We start from the raw sequence: 19,979 nt of genomic DNA, 5'->3' as shown, positions 1-19,979 counted from the left end.
TGTAATGTTGTTTCAGTTTCATGCAAGGTCATCAAGTGAAACCATTCCCATGATCACATGTTTTTATTTAGTTGACAGTTGGTCACTCCTGTAATCATGAATATATTTGAATACTGTAAATAATTATTTTTTCAAGGACAAAGTCCTTGAAAATACCTGGCAATCCTGAATATCATAAATGCATTCTGTCATGTAATTTAATGGTATACTTTATTTGTATTGCTCAAATAACTGCTCAAATAATTTTAAAATTATTTTCAAATTAGAGGCAACATCTTCGGTGTTCACATCTTTCTGTTAAAGCTGCACGGTATTAAGCAAAGAAAATGTATCTCGCTTTACTATCAGTGCCCTTTACAACGTCTTGTGTCCTTGTAACCTAAAAAACAACTATGACTTGGTGAACACTGATTTTCATAGATGTTGACGCCTGCTAGAATTTCTTTCCATTTGTATCCCTTAGCAATGTCATTGGAAGACTACTGTATATGCCAAAGCAGAAGGGAAATGAGAGAGGGGGAGCTGGAAGAGTAGTAATTCAGACAGCTCATCAAAGCCAAGAACACTTTAACAGAAATCAGCTGGCTAAATAAAGAGTAACAAATCAAACTGGGAAGTATACATATGTGTTGTACATTGCACCCATAGATTTTCACTATTATTAAAATGTATTAAAAATGTAAATATATATCAATTACCAATCTAAATTTACATGTTAAGGTTTTAGTTGTAGTCTAGGCATAGCCTTGCATTCACATGGAAAAAATATACAGTATATAACATCAGTATTCTCATGGGTTTCCACTAAGTTCTTGGGTTTCCCACAGAGTCCAAAGATTTACTGGTAGGTTAATTGGCCTCTGAGAAAACGCCCTGGTGTGAGTGTGTACATGACTGTGTTTGTCTTCCCTGTGAGGGGCTGGCGTCCCGTTCAGGGTGTACCTGGCCTTGCACCCTTTGCTTGCCAAGATATACTCCAGCCTTCCAGTGACCCTGTACTGGATTAAGGGGTTAAATAATTTATATTGGATGGATAGATTCATATTTAGAACTTTTTTATAACAGACGCACAGAATACTACATCCAAAACATTTACTGAATTTACTCATAGTAAATCTCTGTTGGTTCCAAACAGGGATTTATTTGCTATGAGGCCCATAGATGTATAGTGCCTCCTTGCAAGTAACACTTAGTCAGTTGACCATGAACAGATCATCAAAAGTCACAGTCCATGTTGCAAAAGGATACAGGCCTACAGTTTGTAATGAGGCTAATGCTAAATACTACAAGGATGCAAATAGATTTAGCATACAGCAGCAATGCTTAAGGGACTTATCTTATTCGTTCTACATATGCACTTTGTATGGATTTAATCATTTTGTACAAAGGAATGCAGTGTCCTTCAAAGAAAGCTTAGACATTAGCACAGTGCATATTGAGGGCTATTTATAAAGAATGGCTGGCAGATCCACATCATCCTGCTGAACTTACAATGACAGCTTTGTTGCATCATTCATACGACCCTTGTCAGGAGAAATAACTTGATAGTCATTAAAAGTCTAGGAAAATAATTAACAAGCATCAACTAACCAATAAGTCACTATGCAAATGAAGTTGTCCAAGTTTGATAACAGAGCTGACAGTGAAGTACTGTACACAGCTAGTGAGGTTCAAATTAATCTGACAGAAAAGCATAGGAAGCCAGAATTACTCCAGGAGAGGAGCATGTGGTAAGGATAGATAAATTACGTGAAGTAAAAAAAAAGAGGAAAATACATTTGGCACAATCAATGCTGAGATTGTGCCACGCTAGTCATCTAAACATTTTTAAAAAGGTAAGTGAAAAAGGTTTAGGTATCAACATTTAGATTCCACAATTATTCTTGATCTTCAAAGGAATATTTCGAAAATTAATTCTTCATATTATGTTTTGGTTATACAAAGGTAAAAAAGTGTGAAATCAGCACATGAGAGTAAAACAGTATTAAACCCTGATCATAACCATTTCATAATAGTGGAGGCACTTTTCAGTTGCACTATTTTAATGTTGTCCCTAAAAAATGGAATTGACATATTGTATTTTTCAGTCAGAAACTCGTATTTCTGCTGTTTTGATCAAATAAAAGCCATGGGAATTTACTCCAAAAATTCAGTATTTCAAATTTAGCCCGTAAAAATAAAAGAAGTGTTGCAAACAAGTGGTGACCGTTCATCCAATCTTGTATCTTTGGTTGCTAGTAGCTTACTGATATATTTCACCCAGCATATTTCAGTTACCCTCAACCCTTTGAGAAAATAATACGTTTTACTGTCACTGAAAGCAATGGGAATGTAAAGTTTATCTCACGCAGGGTTTCCTCCAAGTACTCTGGTTTCCTCCCACAGTCCTAAACCATGCTGGGAGGTTAATTGACTTTGGGGAGAATTGGCCCTGGAGTGAATGTGCGTGTCTGTCTGCCCTGCAATGGACTGGCATTCTGTCCAGGGTTTGATCTGTCTTACACCCTTTGCTGCCCATTGCTTACCTGCGACCCTGAATTAGAACAAGAAATTGTTTAGAGGTTAGAAAATGGATAGAGGGCTGTATTCCCACTTATTTCTGTAGTGTTGCAAGGAAATGTACAGTCAGTTTGTAAGCACATTAATTGTTGAAGACTGTGCTGTTCGTTTCACTCAAAAGATGTTGACAGAATTTAAAGTTGTTTTGGCTGTTGAGCTGAAGACTTTGTCTTGTTTACTGATCGGAAACAGAGAAATTATCATTTTGAAGTTTAACGGTACATACTGACAACATCAAATTGAAAGATTAAGTAAAATCTCTTTTCTCTTGTCAACAACTTTAATTATATCAGCCGGGTTGACAGCTACATTACAGTAGAAACATTAAAACACACAACATTAAATTAATATTGATAAAAAATATCATGCCAGACCAAACACTGTGGTAGTATTCAAGAAGTAAATACAATTTACTGTCTACCTTTCAACTATTTAAAAATCACTTTCAATTGATCAATTTCACTTTCACTTTTTGATGATATTGACATAGAAATACAACTATTTACTGTATGAACCTTATATCATTATGATTGGATTTTCATTAATACCCACATTTTCAGATCTACTTTGAGCAGCATTCTGTCTAAAACCAGAGTGATGTGCAAAGAATATATTCACAAGGAAGCATAAAGCACCCTGATAGTATTGAAATACAGCAATGGGAAATTTAGCTCTCTCAGCTAGGAAGGCAATTTGGATCTATCAGAAAGGTCTAGTGTTAATACAGATCTTCTGAAATCTTAATTGCCCATCATTGATCTCTGATGACCATTAAAATGTTTATGTCTTCTTGTTAGAAATGTGTATATGAAAATGTATTTACTTTTGTGTGCATATTTTAAAATGTTGTTCCAATTCATATACAAATCAAGCAAAACACAAGACAAATACAAACTAAACCTAACACAAGTATGGTCTGGAACAGTTCACTGGGGCTACAGAATGAAGGTACTCTTGCTATAGCTTTTGTAGTATATAAAGGGTTACGTTTAAGCCACTAGGGGGATCCCTCGATTAAAGCATCATATCCACAGGGGACTAACATAAAACCTGAAGATTTTAGTTATGAAGATAACTAGTTACATCACAACTTGATGTAACTTTAATTCTGCCTTCTAAAGTATTTTCTGATTTGGGGAAAGCTTTAATTATGTTTTCTGGAAAATATTGCTCATATTTTTTGTATTTTTTATTGCTTGCCCTACACTTAGTTTTCAAATGTATTATAATTAGCTATTTATTCAAATAATTAGCATATACATTAATGTCATACAGCATATTTATTCTATGATAAATGTGATGTTTTAATGACGACTTAGCACGGGTTTCCATATAATTTATTTTTATCAATTCAATAAATATATTGCTGGACATTTGTGGTACACTTACTAAATGCAGAGAAGCATTTGCGTTTTGCATTTGATTGAGATTTCTGTGAAAGTGAGTTATTATAGGTGACTTGCTTTATGAAGCTGAGACTTGTTAGTGCTATATTTTATCCCACTTTTTACAGAATAAATATGTCATTTAAACCTAAGAAATTTATGAATTAGTGACAACATACTTGCCTACAAGTATTGCTTACAAGGATCCTTAGGCATGCTGCTACGCAAGTATATTGTAGTGGAACTACAGTACAACTATGGCCTTCACAGATATCTTTCTAGCTCTCAACACTAATTGTTTACAAATAATGTTTTTCCAATATATTTAAGAGGATGCGCTATTGTCTGTCACATAGTATGTTTATTAATTTAAACCTCATAAGTATTAGGTAAATAAATGTACAAATTATTGACAAGACGTATTCAATGTGACAACAACAAGTTATTGACAATGCCACCTAATTATTTATTAAAAATTCAATGTAATTGATTCAATTTATTCAATTTCCTAACAAAAGTTCTGGAAAGACAGGACATGACATTTAAAAATGTAAAGTGCAGTTACAGAGTAATTCAAATACAGCTAAATTTCCAATATTAGAAACTGGAGAGATTTGGGGTTGGTATTTACATTGTAGTAGGAAAATTCATATAAAATCCTAGATATCTTTCTTATATTATGACACCAAAGGCATGGAAACTAACTCCTCCCAAAACTCTATGACTACAACAGCATTTAAACTGCATGCAATGCTATACACTTACAGTTTTTCATCCATCCATCCATTTTCTAACCGCTTCTTCCAATTCAGGGTCAGGAGGGAGCCAGGGCCTACTCTGGCAAGCAACAAGTGCAAGTGGTACACCCTGGACGGGACACCAGGCAATGATTTGCATTACAATTAATTGTTCCCCATTAATTGTAAATTGCAATGTCTTCCAAATGATCGCATCAGGTTGTGGTATTCAAAGAAGTAAGCTCCTTTCTTGTTTTTCCATGTTTAGTTTCTTCCAGGTTCTTTCAGTTCAGGTTCTACAGTAGTTCTAGGTTGTGCCTTAATTAACTGCGTACACTTGCACACTGCAGTTAATTTTTGTATAGATGTGTTCACAGTGCAAATGAATGGGTCAGGCAACTGTATTCATACATGTTGTTCACAAGGCATGGACAATTTGAGAGTGACAAACTAGCATCTATTTTGTGTATGATAAATTTAGAGCAATGCCCTAGTTACTTCTGATATAGAGTGGCAGTTGTAGACAGAGATTTTCCTTCTGCGATGCTGTTCAGAATGCCAGTGGCCCAGCACATAAGGCAGTGCATTTCATACCATGGTCATACAGGCAGCAATGAAACCTGAGATCCCTTTCTTCATCTTGATTTAAACCATTGGTTTCTATGCAATCACTTCCCAAATGCAAAAGTTTTTTGCATATTATTGAAGAAAAAGCCTATGCTAATGCAAAGCTTTTTATATACTTTAAAGATTTTTTAAATATTTCTTGTGGTCACAGCCATTGAATTATTTCATTGCTGGCAGGGTTTTACAGCTAACAGCGATTGCATTTCAGTCTCCTATTTCATAAGCTTATATATCAATGAGGTCACCATGAACATGCCAGCCCTCTACACTTGGCTGCATGCTTCCTTGGAAGAGCCAAGAAAATTCCTTTTCTTAGTAGAATTTACAAAGGTATATCTGCACAGATGACCATAGGACACAGAGGTTTTGACCACTAAAAGGGAGAATGGCTCCAGCACAGTCAGTGGAATTAAAAGATCTGTTCACCCTTGCTCACTTTATAAAGAAGACATGTGCAGAAGGCATGTCGGAGCTGGGAGAACCAGCTAAAATCAAAAATTATGTTTTCTTTGAGGTGGAGATACTTGACGCCAAGACAAAGGAGCAGCTATGCTTTCTAGACAAGGTAAGAAAACGTTTACGTTTTCAGGATCACGGATCACAGGGCAAAGATACTGTATGTGGTCACATGCAAGGAAAGACGAATCATTTCATTTGGAAAAATGCATATGTGTATTTTCGCAAAACATTTTATTTAAATCTAAGAAGGATGTAAGTATAAAAATGCATGTAATCACTTAACAATATTAGCTCTTTAGTTAATGAATTATTAGACACATGGAATGAATCATGGATAGTGCATGTTTGCCTAAATCTTAGCCATTGACCGATCTACTGTAGTGTGGAGTATGAATTACACTTCTGTTCGCAAATATTTAACACATCTCACTGATTTAGGAAATATATGTTTAGTTTCTGTTACCTTTTGTGGGATAATTTTACGGCGCTCAGCATGAGTTAACATAGTTAGAATAGCTAACACTGCAGGTTGGACAGACTCTGTAATGTACCCAAGGAATTTGAGTTGTGCAACAAGCATATCCTGTGTTTTGTAGGTCCTTCATTTTCTAGCCATTGACTTTCCCTGCTATTTGCATTTATAGCTATTCTCTGAAATGAGAGTCATTACTTTAGTGCAAGTGCCTTTGGGAAATTGTCTTGAAAACTGTGTTCTACCTTGTTGACAGAAAGATTAGAAGAGTAAGTTTACAGACAGTTTCTCAATTTGAATGGCTGCTTTTATCAAGTTCAAGATTTTTCTATTTTATACAAACTAAATTGAATTTCTTATTCACTGGTGTCAAAATAATTTCTGGAGATAGCATTATCAGGATTTTGCAAGAATATCTGTCATATTTTACAACCCATTTCATATGTTGCTGTCTGTTGGACAGCATTATTTTCTACAAACTATATAAACACAATTGAAAACTATTATTTATTTCAGCCCTTTTAAGTCTTTGGTACAGATATACGTACCTATATTTGTGACCCATTACCTTTATTGAATAGACTTCCACTGTTTAAACATCAGCTGCTATAGTGCCACATGTAGTGAAAACTCTAAGAAAGATATGGGTATAAGTCTAAATATTAACCTCACTGCCCGATAGTGTACAGTCTTGACAGTCAAGCAGTGGTTGTGATTTATTTCTTTATGGGCTACTATTGAGGTTGTAGCCTGCAGTGGAAGCACAGAACCATAAGGGCGCATAATATGGCTTTACTCTTTCAAAGCACCATGTTGAAGAAAAATAGGATCCTATAAAATAAATGTTTTTCCCCTTTATCACTCAATTAGGTGGAACCTAATGCTACTATGGGAGAAATCAAGTGTCTGTTTCACAAATGCTGTAAGTACAATTATGTTTTTAACTGTATGTTTATTAGGGATTTTCTTGCCCAAAACAAGGAAGGAAAATGAAGGAATGTAAAAAGTAATCAAATTTAACTTTATAATGTACATATTGTGCCAGTAAACATAGCATACAGTTTATAACCCTTTGCACATGGAGATTCCCCTTAGGAATTACAAACAGTATGTAAATAAATGAATAAAAAGCAGGTTATTATTTAGGAAAAGAAAGGTTTTCAGTCATATCCTTTGATGCAGTTGGGTGGAATTAATATAGATTATGTTGTCAAATTTATCAAGATGTCAGTGCTAGCAGTTATTAAATATATTGCCTTGACTTGGAAAAGCAGTTAGTAAAGGTGTTACAATAGAGCCTCATATACTGTACATGACGTGAAAAAATCTCTTACAACCTGAAGGGAAAGCCCTCTTTTTTCTCAATGGTTTGGGTTGACTTCCTTGATTTTTATAAAACTTATTAAATTGCATTGTCGAATTCTAACTTCGTTCATCTCCTGCAGTTGAGTGTAGGAATTCAGACATTAAAAAAATAATTTGATGCCAATTCATATAAGCATTTAATGAGATCAAATTATTATATGGTCTAAATCTTTTTTTTTCTTTGACATAATATATGAGACATGTCTGCAGCTATTTTCACATTAATTGTTTATGTGAACTTTCACTATTTTATTATAAACTCTATAAAGTGTTGTGCAAAAGTGTGTTCTTGGCTGCTAGAGTAATAGTCTTCTTTGACAGTTATTGTTACAGCTTACTCTGGATGAGAAGAAAACATTTAACAATCTAGAATCTACATTGATCAGAGTCTTTGTGCACATGATCATGACAACACAAAGTAAACCGTTTAAATGAACAGCCAATAGGAAACATTTCAGTAGTTAATCCATTACACCAATTACGTCGTTAAATTTCTTGCAAGGTTATCCTGCTCCTATTGAGGGTTCCATCATCAACATTATTTGTTCCTCTTCATACACTTCCATTAAGCCAAAATTTTGCTTTGAGAACTTGAAAATACATATCTTTCACTTTTTGCTAAAACAAAATGGAAGAATTAATTTGATCAATTTAGAGTTGTGCCCCTGCAAAAAGAAGGAAAATCAGGAGTAAAGAACAATAGAAAAATGCAAAACAGCGAAGAATCTTGCATGAAATTATATACAGTATATATTGTATATACTGTATCAGTGGTAAAGAAAGATCATACACTTTATTTAAAATGAGAGTTTTTATATGTTATTAAACAGAATTTGTATTGAATCTTCTTCCAATTTAAAAGTCACAAAAAGATATGGAGCATACTAAAACTAATGCTAAAAGATCTAATACTAAACTAAACCCAATACTAGTGCATCTTAAATTATACCAAAAAGTGCTGGTTTAAGTAATCTAAAGATGTGAGGAATGACAAATAGTTAACGTATTCTAAATTTGATGTAGATTGCTGAATATAAACAAAAAATTAAGTTACTATTCAAAGCCATGAATGAAAGTCATGAAATTGGATGTCAAAACATTTTCTTTATAATGCTTGTTGTTGCTGTTGTTGTTGGAACGTCATTCTTGACTTGATCCACAATTTGATGTTATACCATAGTCTGCTTATCATAGTCTGTCTTAGTAATGTGTCACTGTTGAACTAAGATTTATTGTAATTACATTTTAAATCTAATTAAATTATACTGAGGAGTTTGCATGCTGTGGAGTATGAATGTTCTTCACGTGTTCATGTGGATTTTACTGGTAGGTTAATTGGCTTCTGGGAAAACTGGTCTTGATGTGAATATGTGCATATCTGTGTTCATGGTTGTCTGTCCTGTGATAGACTGGCATCCCATCCAGGATGTACCCTGCCTTGCAGCAATTGCTTGCTGGGACAGGCTCTGGCTCCCCCAACTGATTTCGAAGATGCGGTTAGAAAATGGATGGATGGAGTTTGCATGTTCATGCACACTTTGCTACCAAAGCTTTTTTTGAGAAGAATTAATTCTGGCAGAACCAGTGTTGGTTTACTACAAATGGCCTAGCTAAAATCTTGTAAAATAGGATACCAATGGACTTGACTTAATTATGTGCATCTTTGACTTGATACTTGATGCTTGATGCTTAGACTATTTTATTATAAAGTTACAGTCTATCTGAATGAGATCAAAGTATAATAATTTTGTTCTGTGGTACTACTGGTCTAACTTTATTAATATTTTTCCAGACCCTCAGTGGTATCCATCAAGACAGGCCCTCAAGCTTGATCCAAGTAAGTTTCTAGCTTTGTCTGAAAGTGCATTAATAGGCGGCAACAGGTGCAAATACAGTTTTATTTTTCTTAATTAAAAACTCAATTCAAGAAACACTTTCAAATATTTATTGACACATAAACTTTCTTTAAGCAGAGCCCAACTTACTGACCCTAGGTCATCAAACACAATACGTTAATCGAAGAAAGCATAAATCATATCTGATCATTGAAAAATAAAAAATATCAGTAAACAAGTATTTTGTATCATTTATAAACCTCAAACGATATCATGAAAGTAGTATAGCATTGATAGCAGCTTCTTTAATGTCAACTGTATTTAATACTTAGGATAATATCCATTTACCACCTTATCACATACTGTATCATGTCATTATCTTTTATTACAGTATGTATTATATTCTCTAAAAGAGAGCCCATTTTATTTTTCTTGTATAAAAACCGAAATCAAATTACCTGTAGTTCAAATGCAAGAGAAGACAAATATGATTTAGGTTTACTTTTAACCCACATGTTCCTAATTTATGACAGCTTTCTATACACGAAGCTTCAGTTTCTGCACCATCTTGGAAATGTGGTGCATAAACACTGATCAAGCAAACATGAAATCTGATGTGCTTGAACCCCAAATGTAAACAGTAAAACCTTTGAGTTGAACAGCCAAAACAATTTCAAGGGAATCTTTGCCAGACATTTATTCTGAGCAACAGCAACCATTTGTCACTGAGGAAGTGATCAGACCATGACAGAAATAAAAGAAGTTGCCATCTGTGCCATCTGGTTAACACTTACCTTCCAGCACTGTAACTGAGAAAAACAGGGTCATTTCTATTTGAAATGTGGCAGTTCTAGCTCAAAATCTTAATGGCTCGATCCTAATTTATCTTGGTTTACACCCAAGGAGTATACTGTCGCCATCTTTTTTGTCTTCTTGTTTGGGTGTTTTGAAATCCATAAGCCATATGTTGGAATACCTGCCCTGTGTATTAACAGAAGAATGTTCTGCTCTTAAATAATACCATTGCTATGCTATGTTTGTAATAAAATACATAATATACTGTAGCTGATACTTTTAAGAATACGTTTAAATTAGTTGACTCTACTGCCAAAAATCATCATAGCATCATAGTTTTGTTTTCTTCACAGGAAAAGAGCATTGTAATTCTTTGCTGCTACAAGATGTTATGCATTCTGATTTGGTCACCCACATAAAACATTAAACTTTAACAAGTGCAACACACATCCTTAAATTAATCGTTATTGGAAAATAGATCACTAAAATGGTAAATTAAATAATTTTCAGTATCATGGGGTAGTTTTGTGTATATCAGACATCTTTTCCCACTAATTCAGCCATTGTTTTTAATTTATTCCAGAAGGAAAAGCACTTAAAGATGATGAAATCTTACAGAATCTGCCAGTTGGAACCACTGCCACAATATACTTCAAAGACCTAGGACCCCAGTTGGGCTGGACAATGGTATGACAAAAGACTAAAATTTTAGTTGTTTTTTTACTTCAATTGATATTGGCTTCTTGTATTTTTGCAAAGATCATATAGCAGGTAAACACCAGAAGCTGTCTAAGCATGGCATTCAATTGACAGGTGTAAATTAAAAGGGATTTACATAAAATTAGAGATAAAAGGGAAAAAATATAAAAAGGGAAAGGTCAAACAGAACAGAAAGGAAGGATATAAAATTCAGAGGGAGACACACTATATGAAAGGAAATTCAAAGAGTGCACAGAAAGTACATTTTGATCAATTAATTTACAGTAAATGTTCTAACAGCTTTTGTTTGTTTTTTATTTTGCATTGTGTGTATTAGTCAAACCATCTATAACATGGTGCTTACAGTTTTATATGAGAAAAAATATAAGTGCTAAAATCCATCAAGCCTTATACGGGCTTAAAAAACAGTAACTGCTATATTGTCTGTTGTCCATAATTGTCAGATCAAGATAAGAACATGAGAAATGTTATAAATGAGAGAGGGGAATTTGTACTGTCTAGTTCTTTGTTAGCTGGTCACTAAGTGATCCAAGGATCTATTTCAGGTGCTTTTTGGAAGAAGTCATGATGTCAATTTCAACACCTTGTCTGAGAAGATTATTCAGATCTCCACCAACATTTGTGAAAAAGACATTTGTGCTTCCCTTCTCCTGTTCTAAATGAACTGCCCAAATTCAAATCTTCACACACACAAACCTTTGTACGGTATACAAGTTATATAAGTTATTGTATAAAACCTAACACTTTCTGTAGCATACATTTATTTTTTTTATCATTGTGACCTGGAAATAATGGTTCATTTTGGCAGAACATTTTTGAGAAATAGGAACAGTATTAGAAATCCCTTTAGATACAGTATGTTACTGAAATAGAAACTCAAGGGTACCATGTGATCAATAATTCAAAGGGGTTATACTGAACCTCATGCTGAACTTCAGCAGTCTTTTAGGCTGGTTGCATTATTTTAGATTTTAAAACTCAGAAAATACAATACTGCTAAACCTTAAAATTTCTCTCTCGTTTCTTTCCTCTCTCTCACAGGTGTTCCTGGCTGAATATGCTGGTCCACTCTTTATATATCTTCTGTTCTATTTCCGTCTCCCACATATCTATCACCATAAGTATGCCTTCACCTCCAGTCCTTACCCAGTAGTAACGTAAGTCCTGTTCCACTCTTGAAAATTCTGCCTAAAACACAATTGTCTTTTGTAGTCTAATGCTCCACTTCATTTCCTTCACTCTAGCCTGGCCTGCGTATGCCACTCATTCCATTACTTGAAGAGGCTGATTGAAACAATATTCGTGCATCGATTTTCCCATGGTACCATGCCACTACGGAGTATCATGAGGGTAAGTCTGAAGGTCTAGTCCTCATTGTTAAATTAAATATTAAAAAACAAGCTACCTCTGGGTAATATTTTCTTTCATTAGTCCATTATTATGATAGATATTATGGGAATGAATATGAATTAGATCTTGCAGTCAGCTCTTCACAACACTGAGAAGCAGAGCCATCTAAATAGACTAGGAAAGTAGTCTTTATAATAATATAATTCTGCTAATTACTGTTATTGTCTTATTTAAATGTTTTCAAAAGATTTTTGTTCCTAAGTTCTCCAAAAAAGATTTGTTCTTCTGCTTTACTACATACAGCATTGTTTCCATTCTTCAGTGTCATTTTCTTCAGTTCTCTTGCTTGGTGTTTCTAAATCACTAAACAGAACATTTTTCAACAGTAATGACAAGTGAGCATCATAGCTAGGGCATGTTGCACTTTATTTTTTGGTTGGAAAAAACACATTCAAGTTCGACAGTTATCCACTTTCTCTCAAAGACCACTGCTCGTGGCAATGTTGTAACTTCATCTTAATACTATGACTCTAGATGGCTCAGGTTGCAGTCTGGTTAATGATGCCAAAATTGTTTTCTGCAGAATCATAAAAGCTTGTCAATGTATTGAGCTTGCTTCTGTCTTTGGCAGACATGATCTTAACCTCTGCAGCTGGAACTTGCATATAGACCGATAAACATATTCATTTTATTATTATTTTTGGTAAAGTGATAGATGAGTATTATTTTTAGTTTGCCTCTCTAGTAGTGACAAAGACAGTATAGTGAGGAACAGAAACAAAATGTGCTAATGAGATATGAGATGTGAGACTCTGTGATGTTACAGCTTTTGAAGTATGGTTCCAGTATTAAGCAGGTTAGACTGGGGTGCATCAGTACAAGAGATATAAAGGAACAAGTAGAGATATTTCCAGGCTGAAAAGTTAAAAAAAAAGGTGATTCTGAGGATTGCTATTAAACTTACTGTAAGTAATACATAATATGGAAAGAATCTGTGGAGTCAATATTAAAGCAAGTATTAAGACCCTGCCCCTTGCAAAAATAATGTAAAGGCTTCTATACAAACACCCCAATTGTCTATAGAAACCTTTCTGTTTGTTAGATTTCTATAGAAACCAAAGTGTCACTTAATGGCTATTTTTGTAAGTGACCTTCCAGTCCTGGAAATGTCTATGCTAGATCTTGAAGTTAGGCCTTGTGCACTAATGTGCTCTAAATATCATACTCATACAGTACTGTGTTTTACATCAAATTGTTCATTTAATTTGGAAATTATGACCGTGCCCAGGCTGAAGTTCATTGTGTAAAAGCTTTTTTTGTCTTCTGTCACTCAGAACTGCATTTACTACTGGGGCTTTGCAGCATGGCTGGCCTACTATATAAATCATCCTCTTTATACACCACCTTGTAAGTAGCCGTTATTATTGTCACTGAGCTCTTTCAAGTACAAAAACTTAATTTCTTACTGTTAGAAAATATAAACAAAATGTTTTCCCCCCATTTTTTCACAGCTTATGGAAATAAGCAAGTAAACTATGCACTGGCACTTTTTTTGGTAAGTGTTACAACATCAATAAGACTGAAACATCAGATAATCTTTTTGCTACATTTTTGAAAGTCACACTTATCCACAGACTTTTTATTATAATGAAGGATTTTTATTATAATTTTTATTACCACATGAGAAAAGGTATGTAATCGTAGTACATTTCTTTATGATGCTGAATTGTAGACCCCAGATAAACAGAAAAGAGGAGTGGAATATTGTAGAGCTAGTGTGTATCATGTTGTACTAACAGGATTAAAATGTGTGTTCTCTTTCAGTTCTGTGAGGCAGGCAACTTCTCTATCCATGTTGCTCTTAATAATTTGAGATTTGGTGGTAAGTATTTCAGAAATATTTCTGAAAATGAGTAGAACTGCAAAATCTTATCCATGAAATGTGAAACACAGGCATTCGTAAATTATCTCCTTTGTTGAAGTTCCATGCATTATAATCAAATATGTAAGCCCCTCCCTCCCCCAGATAGCAATATGGGATAAAAAGTTGCATAGACTCACTCTTGGGTGAAGAATGTCACTCTTCCTTTATAGGAGCTTCTGTGTCGAGTATGCATGATTTTCCCCATTCAGGCTGGTTTTCTTCAAGTGTTCCAATTTCCTCCCAACTCCCCAAAACATAGAGGCTAGGTTTTATTGGCTATTTTAAATTGTCTCTTTCTCTGTGATCTTGTGATGTACTGGCATCATATTTAGTAATTACTGTATATGCTCATGCCAATACTACACTGACTACATGATAAGCAGTTTTCTGATGAGTAATAGAAGAAATATAAAGTTAGATTTAGAATGTTCTCCATGTGTAGACATCTTTTTCAGTATTTCAGTATTTATTTGTGCTTTAATTCATTTTTTTTATTTTTATAATTGCTTCTAATCATTATATTACATTACATACAGTATGTACATAACTCTAGTCCTAAAGAGCCAGAGTCCAGCAGGATTTGTAGGTCTCTTTAAACCATCAACAGATGAAAACCATTTAAAAAAGTGATCAACTGGTCAAATAAAACTAATGATCACATCAGATTAATTATGTCATTAAGAACAAAGATGAAATAAAGACCCACATTGTAGCTACCCAGAACCGAGATGTTCATCACCGCAAATAGAGGTTATAATTCAAAATCAAATATTTCATGTTCAATTCAAATGCAAATACTTTACATATTCAGATTTGACACCGTATTATTTCATATATGTCATATGTGAGCAAAAATGTTATAGTTAACACAATGAGTGTAAGAAACAATATTATATCTAGATGTAAAAAGCAAACTATAATGACATGTTATTCTGCATAGAACATGCATTCTTGTTCTCTAAAGTTTGTTCTTCAGAAGGTGATAATTGTTGCTTAAATCAATTTGTGCTATCCAAGTGTCCACTATGTGCAACAGAATCTGCCTTGTACATTTGAATGCCCTCCTCTTGGCAGAGCAGTTAAATGCTTCCATAGTTAGACATTTTTGTTTTTGTCACATAAACAGGCCCCAAGTCACAGAAGGTCCCTTACCCAACCAAGAACCCCTTTACCTGGTTGTTCTTCTTTGTGTCATGCCCTAATTATACCTATGAGGTGAGAGTGAATGTTATTAAAATGTCACATATTGTGAGCAGTCTTTAAAAATACATATTTTTTTTGCATCTGTTACTACAAGAAGAGGTTTGAACTCTGACCATGGAACCTTTATGGAACCCAAGCACATTGCAATTTTTGTAAAGTGTGAACTCAAATTCTTAAATAGTTTACTTTTTTATAAAATTACACTGATGCTAATGATAGCGATTATGATCCTGCTGTTTATATCTGTGCTACTCCAAATTAAAGGTATGGGGATGACAAATCCTACTCATGAAATATAATTACTTTTTTTTTAGGTCAAATCAGGCAAAGTAAAAAGTGTTATTAATGTAATGTTCGTCAGGCATGTCATCCCTTGTTATAAAAAGAGTTTATGATTATTAGAGATTTATTTACAGTATCTGTTATGAAGATAATGGAGTCATAGCACATTGTTCCAGTAAAAAACAGTTTACTTTATAAAAATGTTAATGTAACTTTTAGCTTTAAATAAGGCCGTGCTTCACTTTACAGGTAGGAGCCTGGCTCAGTTTTACAATCATGACACAATGTATTCCAGGTAAGCTTTTTTTTTTCCTCGATCGGTCTAACTTTGATGTCTTATTTTCTGATACTACATTAGTGGCTGTTGTTTCTTCAGCAATGTGTATCCTCTTTTTTCTTCAGTGGCCCTGTTTACCCTTGTGGGTTTCATTCAGATGACAATTTGGGCAAAAGGAAAACATGAAACTTACACAAGAGAATTTAAGGATTATCCAGAACTGAGGATGCCTATAATTCCCTTCTTACTGTGAACAGACAAACAGACAGAAAGCAAGGTGATGAGAACAGTAACAATCAGTGGCTTATGGGCTGAGCTAAGACACTCCTGTTGTGCCCTTAAATAATGACTGACTCAATGGCAAGGCTTTTTTTATTTCTGTTTTGGGAAAGGGTGAATTAGGGTTGACCTGTGAAAAGAGGGCTACAGATGCTTTCAATATATGCAAGTGTGATGCAAGTCCATTTTACTTGCTTAACAAATTAAATTAAAATATGGTTTGTATTGTTTAGAGATTTTTAAATTGAGATGGTTACTGTACAGCTGTGCAAGAGAGGACACAGAGGCGAGTAATGTAGTGTCAGCACACGGACCATCTTCATATTGAACTGACGCAATATTGCCCGTCTGTGAACAACGGTGTGCGCAAACAGTCAACAGATCAATTTATTGGTCTGCCTGTCTTCCCCTTGTCCTCTTCTGTTTTATCATTCCTGAATCCTGGTTTGTAAAAAAAAGGCACAGATATACCTTCACAGAATTTGACCACTTTGTACTTCTTTGTACCACTTCTTTCTTAAATTCACATAAGGATTTTTAAATAGGAAAAAATAAGCAACTCAACTTCTATGCTAATGCACAGCTATACTGCATATATGCATAGAAAGAAATTCTGAATGGGTGTTTTGAAATAAGAATGGTGCTGCAATATCATGTTACAAACATGTACATGAATGAAAAGTAAATTATGAGTTTGATGGACTGAGAGATTGTCTAAATGGAAGATTTCAGATCTTAAATGTTCAAATATCAATATGTTCTTTTGGCTATGTAAGGAACAATAGGTCTTGATACATCACAGTTAACCTGACAATTGCCTGAACATTTGTATGAGAATTTAATGTACCATAGTATTATAGGGGAGAAAATGCAAAGTATGTAAAGTATGTAAATGCAAACACATCTGAAATAAAAAGAATGAAGTGGATCTTTAATTGAATTCAGCAGCAGAATGTACAGCTGGTATTATTTTCTTAGGAATCTTTCAGGAGCAGCTGAAAATGTAGTAGAAAATATTTTTTGTGAAATGACGTTATAGAGAGGATCTTAATTTATATGAGCATAATATATGGACCTCATTCAGTAGCTGGTGGAAACTGTTGACTGAGACAAGTCATTTCCTTCCAAACTCAAAAGAAACATGTTTATAAAAGGTAGATTTAAAGCATAGGAAGTGAAACAGAAGACTACGAGTAGGCAGAGATTCAGAAAGGAGATGAATGAAGCAAATGGTCAAAATATTAAGGTCCTGAAAAAGGGAAAATGAATGTTTAAGATGGAAATTACTTATGAGGACTAAAAATATTAAGACAGGTAAAACAGCAATGCTTACAAATGAAAAAGTGGCATGCACTGATAAAACGTTCTTTAATTATGAACAAATGTTAATATACTATAATGAGAGCTATAATATTCATGTGATGGATAAATGGAGAGCTATTATATTCTCAGGTGTTGTTTTCAGAAATTCTGTGTTTAACACTAATGCAGCCTTGCAATTCATGGTGCTGTTGCTCTGTATTTTCTATCCAGAGTGTACATTTTGAATAAAATATTTGAATTATGAAACTAAAAGTGGGTCAGATTCTTTGTTAAGTCTTTGTCACAAGTCCACACAATGCAGGAAACAATTTAATATATACAATTCATACAAAAAATATCTTGATTTTATGTGTATGGTGTTTATATTTAAACAAGTACATAAGAGCAGTTTCAGGTCTGTCAAGATAATAGCTTTATCTCTCTTCAAGATATACAAAGGAAAAGCAATAACCAAACCCATGTGGCAATTGCCTTTCTGTATTTGTCTTTACAACTTCTGCATCTCTCTTACGGTACATGGATAAACCACAACTCTATTCTGTCATTTCACATCCCACAATTGCACCAAATCCCTAAGTAACAATCTTTATATTGCAAGCATTTTACCCATCATGCATTGCAAAGGTCTACCAAAAGCATAATAAATGACAGGTAATGTACATGAATTTGTTCTAAGCATCAGTAAAGTATTTTTAAGCATCATAAAAATAATTCTTTATATGAAAAATACTTACTTGCTTTCAAAACAGCAAAAATAAACTTGCCCCAATCAACAGATGAAGAGATTATTTACGTACATGTTTTTACATATACACCGATAAATCAATGGGACGTTCTAGTGTTGATGATATGATTTCATGTATACATTTATATGTTAACTGCAGGGAGTTTCCCACTTGTGGAATTTAAAAGGTTCTTACCGGAATGTTGTTCTTGGTACTGCCAAATGCATAGAAATTCTGCTTTTTCTCTGTAGCTGAAGAATTTATATATGATTCACATTGATATCAAAAACCTTTCTGTGAAAATGCCTTTATTTTGCTTAACTCTAACAGTAGCAAAGGCACAGCTGAGCCGAAATGACTGAATCATGTTATTTGTTATGCAATGTTTCTTCTACACATTAAGCTCAAAAACTAAGCAAAGAATGAATTTTTAATGAAACGGCATTGTTATCCATGCGCACCATTAAAAATAAATTCTTCAGCTTCTGAAGAAACCTGATGTATGGTAATAGTTCTTAGCTATTGGCACGCATTTTAGGATTTCTGGGGGGTAGCATTAGCTGGAGAGACTCTCACGTCCCTTCTAGCTCCAGCTGCTCTTGGATGCAATGTAATATCTTCATCTTCTCCTGACTGCTGCTTGGCAAAATTCACAAACACCTAGGAAACAGCATCACAATGAAACAAAAGACAAATGACCAACTGCATAAGAGGTTAAGGAACAAATAAAACCAAAACAACTGGTAAGTGCATTCATGATTTACAAAAACTGTATTACCATTTGGAAAATACAAGAGGAAATAAATATTTTTAATGACTTGTCGTCTCTGCTCTTGATTTTTGGCTTTCCAATCCTTTAAAAGTGAATTAGTTATCTTAGGTTTGGTATAGTCTAAATCTCTTCATGTAAAACAAAAATGTATTGCTTTTTTATTCCCAACACTTTCAGTAGATGATTTTTATCTCTGAAGTCAATCAGCTCACTGCAGTTTAAGACAACCTACACTCTAAATTCAATGCTGCACATCCTAGCTATAGAATCTAGCTTGCTATGGATTTCATTGAAAGGGGAAGAGATGATCAAACAAAACAATTATTGTGTTTATGGTATTTGACTGGAGAAATTAGTCAATGTCATCCTGTTTACTAATTTTTGATCTTAGGAAACCGATAACATTGATAGCAGATATCCTGCTTGAGGATCTAAATATTTAATCAAAAAACTATGTGGTTATCCTGAATCATGTGATAAATGTACCCTCATTGAGATTAGCAATCATCCAAAATAATTTGCACTTCAGTAATAATATTGAAGATGTGATTTAAAATACACATCTTCAGGAAGTGTTTAGACATGTCTCAATTACCTGATCAAGAGTGGTCTGTGAGACAGAGTAATCCTCAATGTTGAGGTTTTCCTTGTTGGAGACCACGAGCTGAAAGATCCTGGCCAAAGATGAGGATGGGATCTGGTACTGTAGTGTGTTGTAATGCTTCTCTCTCTGTATACAGCCAGGAAAGTGTGCCTCCATGAAAGCTTCAGCTGGGCTTAGGTCTGGAACAACTCCGGGTTTAGCTGCCTTGATTTTCATTGTGACTACATATCCATCACCAAATCTGAATGACAAATCATTTTGATTAAAGTATGCCCTGTGAAAATCA

The 19,979-nt window shown here is 34.2% G+C and overlaps 2 protein-coding genes across 2 annotated transcripts in view; one reads left to right on the top strand and one right to left on the bottom strand.

The window, feature by feature from the left end:
• Positions 1–5,625: 5,625 nt before the first annotated feature.
• On the top strand, positions 5,626–17,844 carry LOC148823488 (very-long-chain enoyl-CoA reductase-like). Its single transcript, XM_088927940.1, has 12 exons — positions 5,626–5,873; positions 7,110–7,161; positions 9,397–9,441; positions 10,818–10,921; positions 11,996–12,111; positions 12,199–12,304; positions 13,639–13,711; positions 13,816–13,859; positions 14,129–14,186; positions 15,355–15,443; positions 15,963–16,008; positions 16,116–17,844. Exons 1-12 carry the CDS (start codon positions 5,694–5,696, stop codon positions 16,241–16,243), a joined length of 1,041 nt encoding a protein of 346 aa, XP_088784066.1. The 5' UTR covers positions 5,626–5,693; the 3' UTR covers positions 16,244–17,844.
• A 44-nt stretch (positions 17,845–17,888) lies between these two features.
• The window catches only part of LOC148823487 (retinal-specific phospholipid-transporting ATPase ABCA4-like), a 44,006-nt gene continuing 41,915 nt past the window's right edge, over positions 17,889–19,979 (bottom strand). Inside the window, exons 49-50 of the mRNA XM_088927939.1 lie at positions 19,685–19,934; positions 17,889–18,977 (exon numbers count right to left, since the gene is read on the bottom strand). Of these exons, the coding sequence (XP_088784065.1) occupies positions 18,852–18,977; positions 19,685–19,934 (376 nt within the window). The 3' untranslated portion in view covers positions 17,889–18,851. The remainder of the gene's footprint in view (positions 18,978–19,684; positions 19,935–19,979) is intronic.

Source organism: Atractosteus spatula, chromosome 11, assembly GCF_055471065.1.
Source record: "Atractosteus spatula isolate fAtrSpa1 chromosome 11, fAtrSpa1.hap1, whole genome shotgun sequence".
In the NCBI taxonomy this organism is placed as follows: Eukaryota; Metazoa; Chordata; class Actinopteri; order Semionotiformes; family Lepisosteidae; genus Atractosteus; species Atractosteus spatula.
The sequence above is the reverse complement of the archived record's forward strand: the minus strand, read 5'-3'. Positions and strand labels throughout refer to the sequence as shown.

Excerpts from the sequence above, each read along its gene's own strand:
- LOC148823488 (XM_088927940.1), top strand. The coding sequence starts at position 5,694 with ATGGCTCCAGCACAGTCAGTGGAATTAAAAGATCTGTTCACCCTTGCT. Across the intron at positions 13,712-13,815 it reads TCCTCTTTATACACCACCTT|CTTATGGAAATAAGCAAGTA; the intron begins GTAAGTAGCCGT and ends ATTTTTTCACAG. Across the intron at positions 13,860-14,128 it reads ATGCACTGGCACTTTTTTTG|TTCTGTGAGGCAGGCAACTT; the intron begins GTAAGTGTTACA and ends GTTCTCTTTCAG.